The sequence below is a fragment of the Meriones unguiculatus genome, chromosome X (genome assembly GCF_030254825.1).
Source record: "Meriones unguiculatus strain TT.TT164.6M chromosome X, Bangor_MerUng_6.1, whole genome shotgun sequence".
Taxonomy (NCBI): domain Eukaryota; kingdom Metazoa; phylum Chordata; class Mammalia; order Rodentia; family Muridae; genus Meriones; species Meriones unguiculatus.
The window spans coordinates 74,655,912-74,672,894 of record NC_083369.1 but is presented as its reverse complement, the minus strand read 5'-3'; the positions used below and the strand labels follow the sequence as shown (position 1 = coordinate 74,672,894).

The 16,983-nt window shown below is 36.8% G+C and overlaps 1 protein-coding gene across 8 annotated transcripts in view; it reads left to right on the top strand.

Moving 5' to 3' along the window:
- The window catches only part of Klhl13 (kelch like family member 13), a 227,320-nt gene that overhangs the window by 133,573 nt on the left and 76,764 nt on the right, over positions 1-16,983 (top strand). The window contains exons 1-2 of one of the 8 annotated variants that reach the window (XM_060374378.1): positions 2,164-2,568; positions 3,054-3,166. The exons of 5 other annotated variants lie outside the window; for them this stretch is intronic. In XM_060374378.1, coding sequence (XP_060230361.1) covers positions 3,069-3,166 — 98 coding nt within the window. In that variant the 5' untranslated portion in view covers positions 2,164-2,568; positions 3,054-3,068. Of the gene's footprint in view, positions 1-2,163; positions 2,569-2,911; positions 3,167-16,983 lie in introns of those variants that run through there. 2 more of the 8 variants (XM_060374380.1, XM_060374379.1) reach the window with 2 other exon arrangements.

The following is a 16,983-nucleotide window of genomic DNA, read 5'->3' as shown; positions in this document are numbered from 1 at the left end:
ATTGTGACAGATAATTACAAAGGATATAACAGATTATTAAACTGAAAACTTAGATTTGAATGTAAATAAATGCTCACCATCAGCTCTAATGCATTTTGGGTTTTGAGTTAAAGAGAATGCTGAAAATGGGGATATAGGGAAGTAGTTTTAGTTTCTTCTCACTTTGAACATCTATTAAAATTATTCTACTAACAATAAGTCTCTCAAAAGTCTAAACTGGAATTTGACCTATTAGAGTGATTTTTGATTCATTTCTTTGGCACTTAATTATATTAGACAACTGTTTGTTGTTTTAGTCAGTTGATTATTATTAAAAGAATGATACCTCAAGGACTTTTGTAAGAAAGTTATCATTGACTGTATACTTTAGGAAGTTGTGCTACTCTCGCCCTGTTTTCTGTTCAGCAATTTTGAGGTATCTCTCTGGGAAGATAACTACTAGAAACACTTTTCACTGTGGTTTGGTACAAGTCTGGGAGTCACTGCTCTCAGAAGGTGAAGTCACATTTGCTTGCTGCTTTGTAGAATTGTCATAAGCATAAATGTGTAAAATATATTTCTCTTCCTACAAACAGCTAATATATTACGATTTTATGTTTAATATTTTGAAATGTCTACATGTGGCTCAGATTTTGAATTTTTATTAGAAACTCATTCTCGAATGTGGCACATGCTTGTCTGTGTATGTTTATGCATGCATTTTTCCTTTGGGTTCAAACAACTTACCCTGGCTAACTTTGTGAGGTCTTTCCTAGAAAACATAAGATCTTCCAATGTGAGATACTATGTAAGGTTTTTTTAATCAACTATGTTTTGGCTAGTTAGATATTGATTAATATTCCTTTCTTTGATTCATTTAAAGATTTTTCTGACACAGTTTTGCATTGAGTACTTAGAGAAGCTGAAAATACAATTAAATTTTCTGGCTTGCATTTTTGAGAAGTAGTTAATGTACGATAGAATAAAAATTACATTGGAAGGTAGTGATGGCAGGTGTCAACTCAATATTTATGTAGTTTATGGATGACTGGTCAGTATTTCAAATTAAATCTTGTCTTTCCAGACATTTATGTGTACATTAGTACTACTACTAAATCTGTATTAATATCTTAGGGACAATGGGTTTTTGCTTCCATAATGAACTAAATTTTAAAAAAGACTGTGATTATCCTAGTTGATTTCATGCTGTGTTTCTGGTGTATTAAATGGTATATTTTGGGATTTTTGAAAGTAATTTCTTCCTAAAGAAGCATTTATCTGTAGTTTTGTTTAATGCAAAAAAAATATTTTTAAGAGACTGAATCTAAGTCTTTAGAAACCAGAGCCAATTTGGAAAGAATCCCTGAAATCCACAGTATTTGGTTTGAGGTGTAAGTTTATTGTCTAGACATAAGTATAAGAATAAATTTGAGCTCTTATTGTTGTGGTTATTGTTTTTAAAAGGTACTGACTTTTCTGTTATTGGTGGTAAATATGAGCTCTTGTTGCAGTTACTGTTTTTAAAAGATAGTGACTTTTCTGTTATTGGTGGTCTGCTTTTATTAAGTGGGCATTAATGGAGACAAGATCATTTTGTTTTTAGTAGAATAGAGAAGTGATAGGAAGGTCAGTTTTTTTTTTACAACAACTTGCCCAGATGAGAAGCAATATTTTTCAGCTTGTAAAGGAAGAGTTGTACATAACATTAATTTAATATAACCTATTTTGATTTTTAAAAATTGCATAGAAAATTTTCAAATTTGTTTCCCTGCTTTAAACAAAAGTGTAAAACACCCAACCACTTTGGGATTATTTATAACACTGTTTTCAGGCAGGATTTGGAAACAATGCAGATGAATCCTTTATTTGACATTGCTTTCATGGAATACCTCAAACTGCTTTAACAGCAGCTTCAATTTTTGGAACCTCTTTGACAATCGCTAAACCCAAGAGGTTACTGAACCGCTGCTGAGCTGTGGAGTGGTCCCTGCTGGATACCTGCTTGACCAGCAGTGTCTGTCTTTCCTCTAGACAATTTGTGAGCTGTTTTGGGGCGGGGGGAGGAGTAAGGGGGGCGGGCGAACGGGAGGAGAAAAGGGGAAGAAGGGGAGGGCAGTATTGAATTAGATTGTTGATAGCGTCCCTCGGAGGACTGCTATTAAGAGCACACTATTCTGTATTTCTCGGCTGCAGAAGATGGAGAGATACTCGTGTTGCCACAGCATGTTGTAAATGTATGAGGCTTTATCTCATCCCGGCTTGGAAATAAAAATAGGAAAGGAGTACAACTTGAATAAGAAGCTACTAGAAGAACACACAGAGTTCTGCAGCAGTTTGTATTTGCTCTGACATTTTTCTTTCTTCTAACTGGAAAACAGAGGACCTGGCATTTTTTTTTAATGGGCTTTTCCCATAATGGCATTCTTGTATTGTGTGGCCAGAGTTTGCACAGGAGGAAAGCAGGCTGCTGAATTTAGTCACTGATCTCTATTAGCTGTGGCCTAAGGCTATGCTGAGGTTTATATCCCATTTGTATTGTTGCAGCTCAAAAGAAGAATGTTCAGAGGATGACAAATGTATTCTGAGTAGGTATGTTGTTTCATTTTTATATGAAACCCATCTATTTCTTTCCTGCTACTATTGGTCAGAAATCAGGTTAATAAGTGCAGAACATAGTACAATGCTGCAGCATCCCTGTTAAGGTAGAACAATAGTATTGCAAGCTTAAAAAAAAAAAAGCACCCTAGCTGCTTTTATCATTAAGTAAAGCTGCATTGTGTACTATGCACAGTACAGTGTACACACACACACACACACACACCATTGCAGTCAACACTTTCCTAACGAGGTGGCACTATTGTGGAGTTAGAAGGATAGAATCATCTTATTGCTTTAGGGGACAGGAGGATTTAAAGGAGGTACCTTGCATTCCTATTGTACGGATTAGAAAGCATCGGTTTAAGAGCACTGGCAGAATCTTTCCCTTGTTCTTCGCCGCTGCCGTGTCAGTACTCTATGGAATGGAAGTCGTAATTGGTAGTCTGTTATGGAAACGCTGTTTACTGTTATTGTAGTACCGTGGTGACAACATGCCATTGAAATGGAAAACGAGCTCTCCTGCTATCTGGAAATTCCCAGTTCCTGTGCTTAAAACATCCAGGTCAACTCCACTTTCTCCAGCATACATGTAAGTGAGAGAAAATAGGCTATTAAAGTGGGATTTCATTCATGACTCTGCAAAATGTGTGGTAAAACTTGGGAGGGGGATCCCAAATAGCTACATCCCCCAACTGGGAAGATTGAGAAGCAAAGAAAAAAACCAAAACAACAACAAAAACAACAACAACAAAACCCAAAAAACAGAAAACAGCCAAAAAGAAACCCTCAAGTTTGCTTACTTTTAAAGATACTGGTGTGCTCCTGTTACCATTGTTTTTGTTTTCCTATAGGTTTTTTTTTTTTCACTTGAAGTGTTAAATGCAAATCTACTCATTACTATGTAGGTAATAGCCAAGGGATTGTCTATGGAAATTTTAATGTTTGACATGAGATTTTTTGGAATTTTTGTGTCTCTGAAACAGTGTTTTCTTATGTGTAATGACTTAAAATCTGCAGACGCTTGATGTTTCTGATATGCTAAGTATAAAACTGCTTTCTGTATCATTTTGGAAGAATTTGAAATATTCACAGTTCATTAAAAGAGTCTTTCAAGACTTACAATCTAGTTCTGTATAAATAGTAATGAATGAATGATAGTACATCTTTCTCTGTTTTTATTCAAGTTGTGAAGTGCAAGCTAAATTTGAGTGGTTGTTACTTCTGTGGGCAGTTACTTATATATTCAGAGGTTAAGAAGCGTATTCTACAAACAGCTGTTTCAGAAATGTGTTTTCAATAAAAAGCTATAGAAATGCATTGGAAATACTGTTTAGAATTTAAAATACTTTAAATTCTTTAATATATACCTTTAAAAACAAAATCTGGAAGTATGATGAAATTTTTTTTGAAGTAATTGTTCAAAATCTTTTTCTTCTAGAGGAATGAGTGAATGAAAGCTGTGCCTTTTTCGAAAACAATATTAGTACAAGTAAATCTTTTGAGTAATATGGGTGAATTCTGATTGTTCCCTTCAAAAATACTTTTAGCAGTCAGAAGGTACAAATCCTTTTTTGCTTTAGGTGAAATAATGCATTTACAAGTCTGTTGTGAATTGCCATTTTTAAACTCAATTTTCTGTGACATTCTCATATACAGCAGTCAGGTACTTTGAAAGGTGCTCAGCAGACGAGGAAGTATATTCATGCTTTTACTGACACTGAAGTGATTCCCTGGAAAGCATTGAAAAATGAGGACATTTCAGAATAATTTTGAGATCATTTTTCATGAGCCTTTTTGTTTGTGTAAGGTTATTTTATCTAATTGTATAGTAAAATCTTTCTTTCGTGAAGTAAAATAATTTAGGTGATGTTTGTGAAAATACACCAGCTATGTTTGTGTTTCAGATGCTGTATTTGGGAAAAACTCAAATTAATGAGAGGTGACAATTAGTGAAGCTCCTTCCAATAATTTGAGAAAATACGATAGCTTCCTGAATTTATGAATCTCAGCTAATGAAGAATGATAAAATGTATACCAAAAGCAACTTGACTATAAACAAAACAGAACCCTCAAAAGATCACCAGGTTACAATGAATAATAGTAACTAATGTTTATGGTATTTTTAAACTATATTTCACAGTTCAAATGATTCAAATTATAGCCACTTTTGAGGTTGGTTTGTCCTTTCTAGAGATGTTTAAATATATGCCCATATTTTCTTAACTCTTAACTAGGCACAAGCACAGATACAAGAAAAAACAACATGTTTAATGAATGACATTCTTCCCTTGAAAAATTCATATGCTTGACCTGGTTTAGAAGTTAAAAACTAAGAAAAATATTGTGATCTTACAGTGGTGAATCTACTTTCCTGGTAGTACACATAGGTAGGATTAAAAGACATGTTTGAAGAGCTAAAGGTTAGGCTAAGCTATTTTGACTGGTACCAGGCAATATTATATTTAATTGGTTTGAGCTTATTTTTCTTTATAAACATATTATTACCAAACATTAAGTAAATATACATAAAAAGAAAAATGTTGGCTATGGAAAACACTCACTTGAGGAATCTAACTTTTTTACCTTTTACCTTTTAGATCACAATGCTTTGACTCATTAGGCCAAAAATAATACAACATCCTGTTTAACATGTTGTCATGAGTACTTTATATTCTACAACCTTTCTGTGTACAAAATGGTATTTAAATTTAGAATAAAATTTAACCCCTAAACTTTTAAAACTAACTTAGATTACTGGGTCAGGTACTTACTTTTAGAACTGGCAAATCACTCTTGGGTTTTGTTGCTGTTGCTCTTTAAATTCTTTGCATTGCAATGGAATAGTTCAGTTCTGACTTCTTGGTGTACTGTGATCTGTTGGACCTGTAAAACTATGTCTTAGAGTTTCAAATATTACTTTGAGAAATCTAGAATTTAGAATTATTCAGTTTTGGTATAATCCTTCTCTATGTGTGCCTTTAAAGCACAAACAATGCTTTACAATGTTATATCATTATGTACTTTGATTTGTCAAAGATACATTGCATAACTTTGATTAGAAGCAAGTGTTTTTCAAAGACTGAACTTCAAAAATCATGTTTCCTTAGTTATAGTGCCTCTCTATTGTGGGAACTCAGCAAGTATTATATTATCTTTCTAAGCCCAGTATCAGTGCTATTTATCTCCAGCCTTGCTTAGATGTTATAGACAGGTCAGAGATGCTATGCTAGCAACAGCTACAAAACAGAACATTTAATTCACTCTAAACATCAAACAAAAATATTAGTTTTGATCCTGTGGATTTTATATTTCAAGTTTGTTTTCTCTTTTTTAGATAGTTGCAATGTCTCAGTATTTTCAAGAGTTTGTGATCATAGTGACTATGGCTCCTTTACAGAAAATTGTTTATGTAGCATAAAACACATTCAATTATGTTGTAATGCATTAGGGGAGACAAAAGATTTAGAATAATTTTTTAGCCCTGTTTACTGAGTAGACATAGTCTTTCTTCAGCTTCATGTTTGAACATGTGCAGAATGGTATGCCATCCATCTGGATGTCTGAAGGGATTGGTTTAGTAGAAACTCGGTCCTGGGTGACATGTTTGTACTACCTGACCAATAGTAGGTTGAAGTTCAACTTTAGCCTCAAGGAGATTCTCCTGGTCAGTTCAAACTGTTTAGTGAAGACTCTTCTCTCGACAGGTGCAAACCGTATAAATTCCTGTGTCATTTGGCTTAAGTTAATAAAGCTGAGAGATCAACCATATCTAAGTGCTTTTCCAGTGTTTTGGTATTCATTGTTTTAAAACAGCAAATGGCTCCTTCAGGCCAATGTTATAGGATTAATGCATTGTTAGATTCTAAAAGCACACTGAAATAGTATTAGTACTAGCAACCATTTCTTCTTGAAAAACAGCAAGTTATATCAGTAATAGAGGTATGAAAAGATAGAAACTAATTAGGTAAGAATTAGATGATGCATTATAATAGTGAATTCTAGCAAGATGGATACTGTGATATCTTTTCCTTAGATTTCTTAACTTTCATAAGCTAAAAGATGACATATTAGTGAACTAATTTGAACCAGAATAAGTCTTATCCTCCTTGAGCCCCTGTTTGCTTTCTGTTTAAAATTTGTTGAATATGTAAAATAAACTACATTTTATAGCTAACTCCAACAGTGTATTATTTCATAGCAATTTCTTTAATCAATAAAATCCGGTCCTTAGATTCCCTCCACCGAAAAAACGTTCTGTATGCTATGTTAATTTCCCCATTTCTGATCATTCAAAAGACAGATATAACCAAAATGCATATTTTATACTTTTGATATTTTCTTTCCTTTTTTCCCTAAGATTGCCCTCTACTAATTCATGGTATACATCAAAACTTTTAACTTGAGAAATCTTTCTTAGCTACTGCAGTGCTTCTTCTCAAATTAAGGAAGGCGATTTAGTTGCTTTCACAGTTAAAACATCAACTTTGATTTGTGTGTCTGCTTGATTTGTTTTTGCTACATAACAAAATTATGTCAATAAATAACAAGGCTAATGCAGTAGACCAAATTCTTTTACTCTGTAACTTTTGTAGCATGGTTGTCAGAATTTTCATTGTTCTGGTTTTCAGAGGGGTTGCCTTATCATTTATGAATAGAAAATCACAGTGACCTTTTGAGGTGATTTGGAGAGCTCACACATTTCCTTTAATTAGTGCAGCAATCCCTTCTGTGATGCTTCTCAATGATGACAGTCCATGTCCTCCTGAACACTGTTGGGGTAAAAAGAGCTTACCACCTCCCAAAGCAAGCACCCTTCATTCACTGTCAGCTCTTCTTTGTGTTGTGCACAATCGGTGCTTCTTCTTTTTTTTTCCTTATCCTAGTGGAGTCCCACGGAGCTAGTGCAGTTAAGTACATTTCTTCAGTACAGCTAAGCTTAGAAACTGTTCCATGTGTCATGGTGTACATACACTTCATACCTCAGTTGTTCTCACTCAGTCTTTCTATGCTAAACTTAATACTAAGATAAGTACTATGAGTGTGATGCAGTGCATGTCATCCCACTAGGGGGGAAACAGCCCTTTCCTTCAGTATTTGCAAGCTTTTCTTGTTAGAGGTTGATGATCAGACTGTATCTGCTCATATCAACATTTATTCTTTAACTATTTAAGATATTTTAGCATGATATTTGCAAGTAACGGTAATTTTTTTCTCAACAATCCCATTGTGTGTTTAAGTAAATAGTTCTTAAAAACCATTTGAAGAACTTGCAAAATACTACACATACACCACGTGTAAAAAGACCGCTAGTTCTCTATATATTGTAGATATTAGCCCTCTGTCAGACGTAGGGATCAAGAAATTAAACACCAAAAACAAAAAACAAAAACAAAAACAAACAAACAAACAAACAAAAAAAACAAGTAATCCAATTAAAATGGGGTACAAAGCTTAACAGAGGAATATTGAATGGCAGAGAAACACTTAAAAGAAATGTTGAACATCCTTAGTCATCCAGGAAACGCAAATCAAAATAACCCTGAAATTCTACCTCACACCCTTCAGAATGGATAAGATCAGAAACTCAAGGGATGACACAGGCTGGCGAGGTTGTGGAAAATGGAGAACCTTACTCCATTGCTAGTGGGAATGTAGCCTTCTACATCTGCTTTGGAAATCAATCTGGCACTTTCTCAGAAAATTAGGAATACTGCTACCACAAGATCCAGCTATACCACTCCTGGGCATATATCCAAAAGATGCTCAACCATACAAGGACATTTACTCAACCATGCTCATAGCAGCTCTATTCGTAATAGTCAGAAGCTGGAAACAACCTAGATGTCCCGCAACAGAGGAATAGATACAGAAATTGTGGTACATTTACACAATGTACTCCCACTCAGCTAATAAAAACATGGAAATCATGAAATTTGCAGGCAGATGGTGGGAACTAGAAAAGATCATCTTGAGTGAGGTAACTCAGAAGCAGAAAGACACACACAGTATATACTCGCTCATAAGTGAATATTAGCCACATAATATAGGAAAAAATACTAACGTCTCTACTCCTAAAGAGGCTTAAACAATAAGAAAGACCCTAGGGAAAATGCTCAATCCTCATTCAGAAGGACAAACTCGATAGACATCTCAAGCATTACAAGACAGGGAACAGGAAAGGAGCCTACCACAGATGGCCTCTGAAAGACTCTACTGATCGAGGTATTGAAGCAAAGCTGAGACTCATAGCCAAACTTTGGGCTGAGTACCATGAATCTTGTGAAAGAAGGGAGATATAGAAAGACCTGGAGGGGACAAGCACTCCAAAAGGAGACCAACAGAGCCATAAACACTGAGCCCTGGGGGCCCTGAAGAGAATGATACCCAACCAAGACCAATGCATGGAGAAGACCTAAAATCCCTGCTCAGATGTAGTCCATAGACTCAGTCCCCAAGTGGGGTCCCTAATAAGGGGAGCAGGGATTTTCTCTGGCATGAACTAAGTGGCAGGCTCTCTGATCACTTCTCCTGGGCGGGGGGTACAGCGTTGCCAGCCCACAGAGGAAGACAATGAAACCAGTCCTGATGAGACCTAATAAGCTACTGTCAAACAGAAGGGGAAGAGGACTTCCCCTATCACTGGACTAGGGGGAGAAGACTGAGGGGAAAATGGGATTGGTAGGAGAAGAGGGAGGCGGCCACAGCTGGGATACAAATTGAATAAATTGTAATAAATGATAATAATAATAATAATAAATGAAAAAAGGAAATAGGAATAAAATAAAACAACAAGCAGGACTCTAGGGAAGAGGCTGAAACCTCATTCAGAAGGATAAACAGGATAGACATCGGGAGTAGGAGAAGACAGGGGGACAGGGGCCTTCCAGAGGGAGCCTCTGAAAAACTGTACCCATCATGGTATCGGAGGACATGCTGAGACCCATAGCCAAACTTTGGGCAGAGTGTAGGGAATCTTTTGGAAGAAGGAAAGACATGGAGGGGACAGGAGCTCCACAAGGAGACCAACAGAGCCAAAAATCTGGGCCCAGGTGTCCTGCAGATACTATTGAATCAACCAAAGACCGACCATGTATGGAGAACACAGAGACCCCCCCTATTCACATGTAACCCATGGGCAGCTCAGTCTCCATTGGGGTTCCCTAGTAAATGTATCAGGTACTGTTTCCAACATGAGCTCAGTGGCTTCTTCTTTGATCACTTCCCCCTGGGGAGTGCAGCTTTGCCAGGCCACAGAGAAAGATGATGCAGCCAGCCTTTATGAGACCTGATAAGCTATGATCAGATAGAAGAGGAGAAGGCCCTTCCCTATAAGTCGACTAAGGAAGAGGCAGATGGGGAGAAGAGGGAGGGTGGGTGGGACTGTGAGGAGATGAGGGGGGCCTACAACCTGGATACAAAGTGAATAAATTATAATAAATAATAATAATAATGACAGCTAGTATTTCTTTCACTTTCAGATATTTTAAAGAACTTTACTTGCCAATAATTTATCTAGATTCATTGTTTTTATCCTTAAAAAGATGGTGCTGTCCAAATTCTTCCCTGAAAAGCAACTGCTCATAGAGGGGTAAGAGGTAGAATTGCAAATCTCCATGACATGAGAAATCCATAGTTCGTAGGGATTCCACCTATTCAACTTAACAGAATGCTCAGGCAAGATATGTGTATAACCAAATATGAGAGAAAGGAAAGAGTGAGAAAACAGGAAAAAAAAACTTGAAAACATTGGTGTAAATAATTTTATTATGGTTAAAGAATTAAGAGAGAAGTTCTTCAGATGATATTTAAATTGAAATGGCAGTCACAGTATATTACTTTACTACGTGTTTCTTCAAGTCTGTACTGAAGAGGCAATATACATGTTTTTCTAGGTATTCAAGGTGCACAGCACTTTTTCAGTCATCTTTTAAGCTGAAAATATCATAAGTAAAAAAGTCAGTTCAATACACCTAACTTACTTCACGTCCTTGACCATCATCACAACCTACTGTGTGATACGCTTACCATCTTTATGTGTGACTGAGCTGTAACTTTCAACTATCTGAGCATCACAAGAAACAGTCCTGTTACATGTGGTTAATATAGGGAAAGGTCACAAATCAGAATTTTTGGTTCTGAATACATATTTTACAGCAAATAAAAAGGTGGTGTGTGTGTGTGTGTATGTATGAAACTATTGTCAATTAGGAGCCATCATATTCTAAATTAGTAGTTTTCAGCAGTTACTCGGCGTTGCATGCCAGGAATAACTGCTAAGTGGTAGGCACATATAACCCTTGCAGTCAATCAAAATAACTATTCTTCATCTTCCATTCTGTATTTATACATCTTTTAGTTCTGTGAAAATTCTGAACGAAGATAAGCATCAAGTATTTTCAAATTTAATAACTGATTTCAGGATAATGAAAACTCTACAGAAGAAAAATGGAATGGATCTTGAGCCTGATAAAGCACAGATTGGAGATAGGTACAATATTTTAAAATTCTTACCATATAGTATACAAAATAAGCAATTTATGCTTAAACCTGATTGAATCCTTTTATACAACAAAATAGAAGGCTATCCTTCATGTTAGACAGGAAATAATTTATTGGTCAGGTGCCTTTTATCACATAATGGTACTTACGTAGCTTTCAAAGCAGCAATAGTTTCATCTAAACTTTATAATGGAATTTTTGGTTAAAGTGTTATTATATCATTTACAATTACAGTAATATATTTTTACTAGCATGACTCACTATGATGAAGGTATCTGTTGCTTTTACTCAATTTTTGACATTTATGTCGTGAGAACATGCCTACCTTATTTCAGAGTACATCTTAAAATGTGGTTCAGTGGAGAAGTGAAATCATATTCCTCAATAAAAAATAAAAATAGCTTAAAACTTTGTCATGCACATCAGATGGTCTAAATTTCATATGAGAATTTATCCTATCTTTTAAAAAATGTCCTGGTTTAGCATGGTTAGTATAATTTATCAAGTACTAATAAGAAACTGCCAAGTACTTCCTTCTCATGATGCTTCTCCCAAACTGCATACATAAATCTATTCTCCCATTCTTAAAATCACAGACACAGTTTCATGTATGCTAATTATCTGGTTCAGTATGATTTATCAATTCGGTAAGTGAAGCCATAATTGAAATCAGGGATACCTGATTTCAAAGTTTTTTATACCTCTAATGCCTTTTCATTTAAACGGACCTTTGCTTCTAAGTTAAGTTTAATGTCATTTGTGTTCCTTGTCATGGGATCCAGGCTTTGTAGATGCTAGGCAAAGTCTGTACCACTGAACCACTTGACTATTTTAATTAGATAAGTCTCACTAGGAATAAAGAAAGCAGCAGCATGTTAGCCAAGAACTTTCTTTTTGTAGTAAGTGGTGATATAGAAAATGAAATCCATCCACAGATTGTCAGCTTGCAGAGCTGTAGGAAAGTATTGGGTAAACTTTGTTTACTTGCTATTCTGATCTGGATTCACTACTGTCTTCTGATATGAGTGTAAATTATTTTCTAAAATTATTAATTTGGATTTTTTGTTTGTTTTTGAGTGAGAGTCTCACATGTAACCCTGGTTAGCCCGGAACTTGCTATGAAGAACAGACTAGCCTGGAACTCACAGAATTCTGTCTCACAGGTGCTAGGAACACAGGCCACCACACTTGGCCTGTATTATTTTATTTTATTTTTTTAATAAATTTTTATTTTTATATTAACTACAGTTTATTTACTTTGTATCCCAGCTGTAGCCCCCTCCCTCATTCCCTCCTAATCCCACTTTCCCTCCCTTATCTCCTCCCTGCCCCTCTCTAAATCCACTGATAGGGGAGGACCTCCTCCTCTTCCATCTAACCTTAGCTTATTAGGTCTCTTCAGAACTGGCTGCAATGTCCTCCTCTGTGGCCTAGCAAGGCTGCTCTTTCCTCGGGGGTAGCAGTCAAAGCGCAGCCACTGAGTTCATGTCAGAAACAGTCCCTGTTGCCCTTGCTAGGGAAACCCACTTGGGTACTGAGCTGCCATGGGCTCCATCTGAGCGGGAGTTCTAGGTTATATCCATACGTGGTCCTTTGGTCCTTGGTTGGAGAACCAGTCTCAGAAAAGACCCCTGGGCCCAGATATATTTGGTCCTTGTGGAGTTCCTGTCCTCTCCAGATCTTACTAATTCCCCTTCTATCATACTATTTCCTGCACTTTGCTGCAGGTTTCGTTATAAGTCTCAACATCTGCTTTGATACACTGCTAGGTAGAGTCTTTCAGAGGCCCTCTGCCTAGGTAGGCTCCTATTCTGTTACTTGTTTTCTCCTACTTCTAATGTCCATCTCATTTGTCGTTCTAAGTGAGTATTGATCATCTTACCTCAGGTCTTCCTTCTTGTTTAGCTTTTTTAGGTGTACAGATTTTAGTATGTTTATGCTATGTTATAGGTCTATCTTATAGGTCACTTACAGTATCCACTTGAGTATATACCATGTGTGTTTTTCTACTTCTGGGATACCTCACTCAGGATAATCTTTTCTAGATCCCACCATTTGCCTGCAAATTTCTTGATTTCCTTGTTTTTAATTGCTGAGTAGTATTCCACTGTGTAAATGTACTAAATTTTCTGTATCCATTCCTCCGTTGAGGGACATCTGGGTTTTTTCCAAGTTTGGGCTATTACTAATAAAGCTACTATGAACATGGTGGAACAAATGTCCTTGTCGTGTACTTGAGCAACTTTTGGATATATGCTGAGGAGTAGTATAGCTAGATCTTGAGGAAACAATATTCCTAATTGTCTGAGAAAGCGCCGGATTGATTTCCAAAGTGGTTGTACAAATTTACATACCCACCAACAATGGGAGAGGGTTCCCTTTCTCAACTACCTCTCCAGCATGTGTTGTCAATTGAATTTTTGATCTTTACCATTCTTATGAGTGTAAGTTGAAATCTTGGGGTTGTTTTGATTTGCATCTTCCTGATGGCTAAGGATGTTGAGTATTTCTTTAAATGATTCTCTGCCATTCTTTATTCTTCTACAGAGAATTCTCTGTTTAGCTCCATACCCCATTCTTTTTTTTTTATCAGTTACATTTTATTAACTCTGTATCCCAGCCATGTCCCGATCCCTCATTCCCTCCCAGTCCCTCCCTCCCTCCCTCATCTCCACCGTGCCCCTTTCCAAGTCCATTGATGGGGGGGGGAATCTCCTCCCCATTCATCTGATCCTGTTTTATCAGGTATCTTCAGGACTGGCTGCAAAGCCCTCCTCTGTGGCCTAACAGGACTGCTCCTCCCTTGGGGGGTGGGGAGGTCAAAGAGCCAGTCATTGAGTTCCTGTTAGAAATAATCCTTGTTCGCCTCACTATGGGAAACCAATTGGTTACTGAGCTACCACAGGCTACATCTGAGCAGAAGTTCTAGGTTATGTCCATACATGGTCCTTGGTTGAATGTCAGTCTCAGAAAAGACCCTGTGCCCAGATATATTTGGTCCTTGTGGAGCTCTTATTCTTTCCCCATCAGACTAACTCCCCTTCTTTCATATGATTCCCTGTACTCTGCCAAAGGTTTGGTCATGAGTCTTTGTATCTGCTTTGAAAACACTGCTAGTTAGAGTCTTTCAGATGCACTCAGTAGACTCCTGTCATACGTTCAATGCACATCCCATCTGTCTTTCTAAACGAGGATTGATCATCTTACCCCATGTCGGCTCTCTTGATTATCTTTTTTAGGGGTATAGATTTCATTATGTTTATCATATCTTATAGGTCTATATAAGTGAGTATATACCGTGTTTGTCTTTCTTTCTCCTTCTGGGATATTTCACTCAGAATGATCTTTTCTAGATCCCACCATTTGCCTGCAAATTTCATGATTTCCTCCTTTTTGATTGCTGAGTAGTATTCCATTGTGTAAAAATACCACAATTTCTGTACCCATTCCTCCATTGATGGACATGTGGGTTGTTTCCAGGTTCTGGCTATTACAAATAAAGCTGCTATAAACATGGTTGAGCAAGTATCCCTTTTGTGTACTTGAGCAAACTTTGGGTATATACCTAGCAGTGGTATAGCTGGGTCTGGAGGAAGCACTATTCCTAATTGTTTTAGAAAGCGCCAGATTGCTTTCCAGAGTGGTTGTACAAGTTTACATTCCCACCAGCAGTGGAGAAGGGTTCCTCTTTCTCCACAACCTCTCCAGCATGTGTTGTCACTTGAGTTTTTCATCTTGGCCATTCTGAGGGGTGTGAGGTGAAATCTCAGGGTCCTTTTGATTTGCATTTCCCTGATGGAATGAGGTTGAGCATTTCTTTAAGTGTTTCTCTGCCATTCAATATTCCTCTGTTGAGAATTCTCTTTTTAGCTCTGTTCCCCATTTTTTAATTGGATTACTTGGTTTGCTGCTTTTCAGCTTCTTTAGTTCTTTGTATATACTGGATATTAGTCCTCTGTCAGATAAAGGGTTAGTGAAGATTCTTTTCCAATCTGTAGGCAGTCGTTTTGTTTTGATGACGGTGTCCTTTGCTTTACAGAGCTTTTCAGTTTCATGAGGTCCCATTTACTGATTGTTGCTCTTAGAGCCTGTGCTGTTGGTGTTCTGTTTAGGAAGTTGTCTCCTGTGCCAATGAGTTCTAGGCTGTTCCCCACTTTTTTTTCTAACCGATTTAGAGTATCTGGTTTTATGTTGAGGTCTTTGATCCACATGGACTTTAGTTTTATGCAGGGTGATAAATATGGATCTATTTTCATTTTTCTGCATGTAGACATCCAGTTGGACCGGCACCATTTGTTGAAAATGCTGTCTTTTTTCCATTGAATGGTTTTGGCTTCTTTGTCAAAAATCGAGTATTCATAGTTGTGTGGGTTTATTTCTGGGTCTTCTATGCAGTTCCATTGATGCTCCTTTCTGTTTTTATGCCAATATCATGCAGTTTTTATTACTATTGCTCTGTAGTACAACTTGAGAACGGGGATGGAGATACCTCCAGATGATCTGTTGCTGTACAGGATTGTTTTGGAGGTTCTGGGTTTTTTGTTTCTCCCTTTGAAGCTGAGAATATTTTTTTCAAGGTCTGTAAAGAATTGAGTTGGTATTTTAATGGGAATTGCATTGAATCTGTAGATTGCTTTTGGCAGGATGGCCATTTTCTCAATATTAATCCTACCAATCCATGAGCACGGGAGATCTTTCCATTTTCTATATCTTCTTCAATTTCTTTCTTCAGAGACTTGAAGTTTTTCTCAAACAGGTCTTTCACTTGCTTGGTTAGTGTCACCCCAAGGTACTTTATGTTATTAGTGGCTATTGTGAAGTGTACCCCATTCTTAATTGGATTGCTTGATATGTTGCTTTTTAAGTTCTTTAGTTCTTTATATATTCTGGATATCAGCTCTCTGTCAGATACAGGGTTGGTGAAGATCCTTTCCCAGTCTGTAGGCTTTCGTTTTGTTCTAACAACACTGTCTTTTGCTTTACAGAAGCTTTTCAGTTTCATGAGGTCCAATTTATTGATTTTTGCTCATAGAACCTGTGCTGGTGATGTTCTGTTCCTCCTTTATACCAAAGACAAAAGGGCCGAGAAAGAAATTAAGGAAACAACACCCTTCACAATACCCAATAATAACATATAGTACCTTGGTGGGTCTCTAACCAAGCAAGTGAAAGACCTGTTTGAAAACAAAGAAACAAAGAAACAAACAAACAAACAAAAAACTTCAAGTCTCTGAAGAAAGAAATTGAAGAAGATATCAGAAGATGGAAAGATCTCCCATGCTCATGGATTGGTAAGATTAACATAGTAAAAATGGCCATTTTTCTAATAGCAATCTACAGATACAATGCAATTCCCAACAAAACACCAACACAACTCTTTACAGACCTGGAAAGAAAAATTCTCAACTTCATATGGAGAAACAAAAAACCTAGAATTTCCAAAACGATCCTGTACAACAGCAGATCATCCAGAGGTATTTCCATTCCTGATCTCAAGCTGTGCTACAGAGCAATAGTAATAAAAAACTGTATTGTATTGGCATAGAAACAGAATGGTGGATCAATGGAGTGGAATAGAAGACCCAGAAATAAACCCACACACCTATGTGTACTAGATTTTTGACAAAGAAGCCAAAATCATTCAATGGAAAAAAGACAGCATCTTCAACAAATGGTGTCTGTCTAACTGAATGTCTACATGCAGAAAAATGAAAATAGATCCATATCTATCAACCTTCACAAAGCTAAAGTCCAAGTGGATCAAAGACCTTAACTAAAACCAGACACACTTAAATCTGTTAGAAGAAAAACTGTGGAAGAGCCTAAAAATCATTGGCACAGGAGATAATTTCCTAATCCGAACTGTATAATTTCTTAATGCATTATTCTACCTTGGTTTCCTTTGGA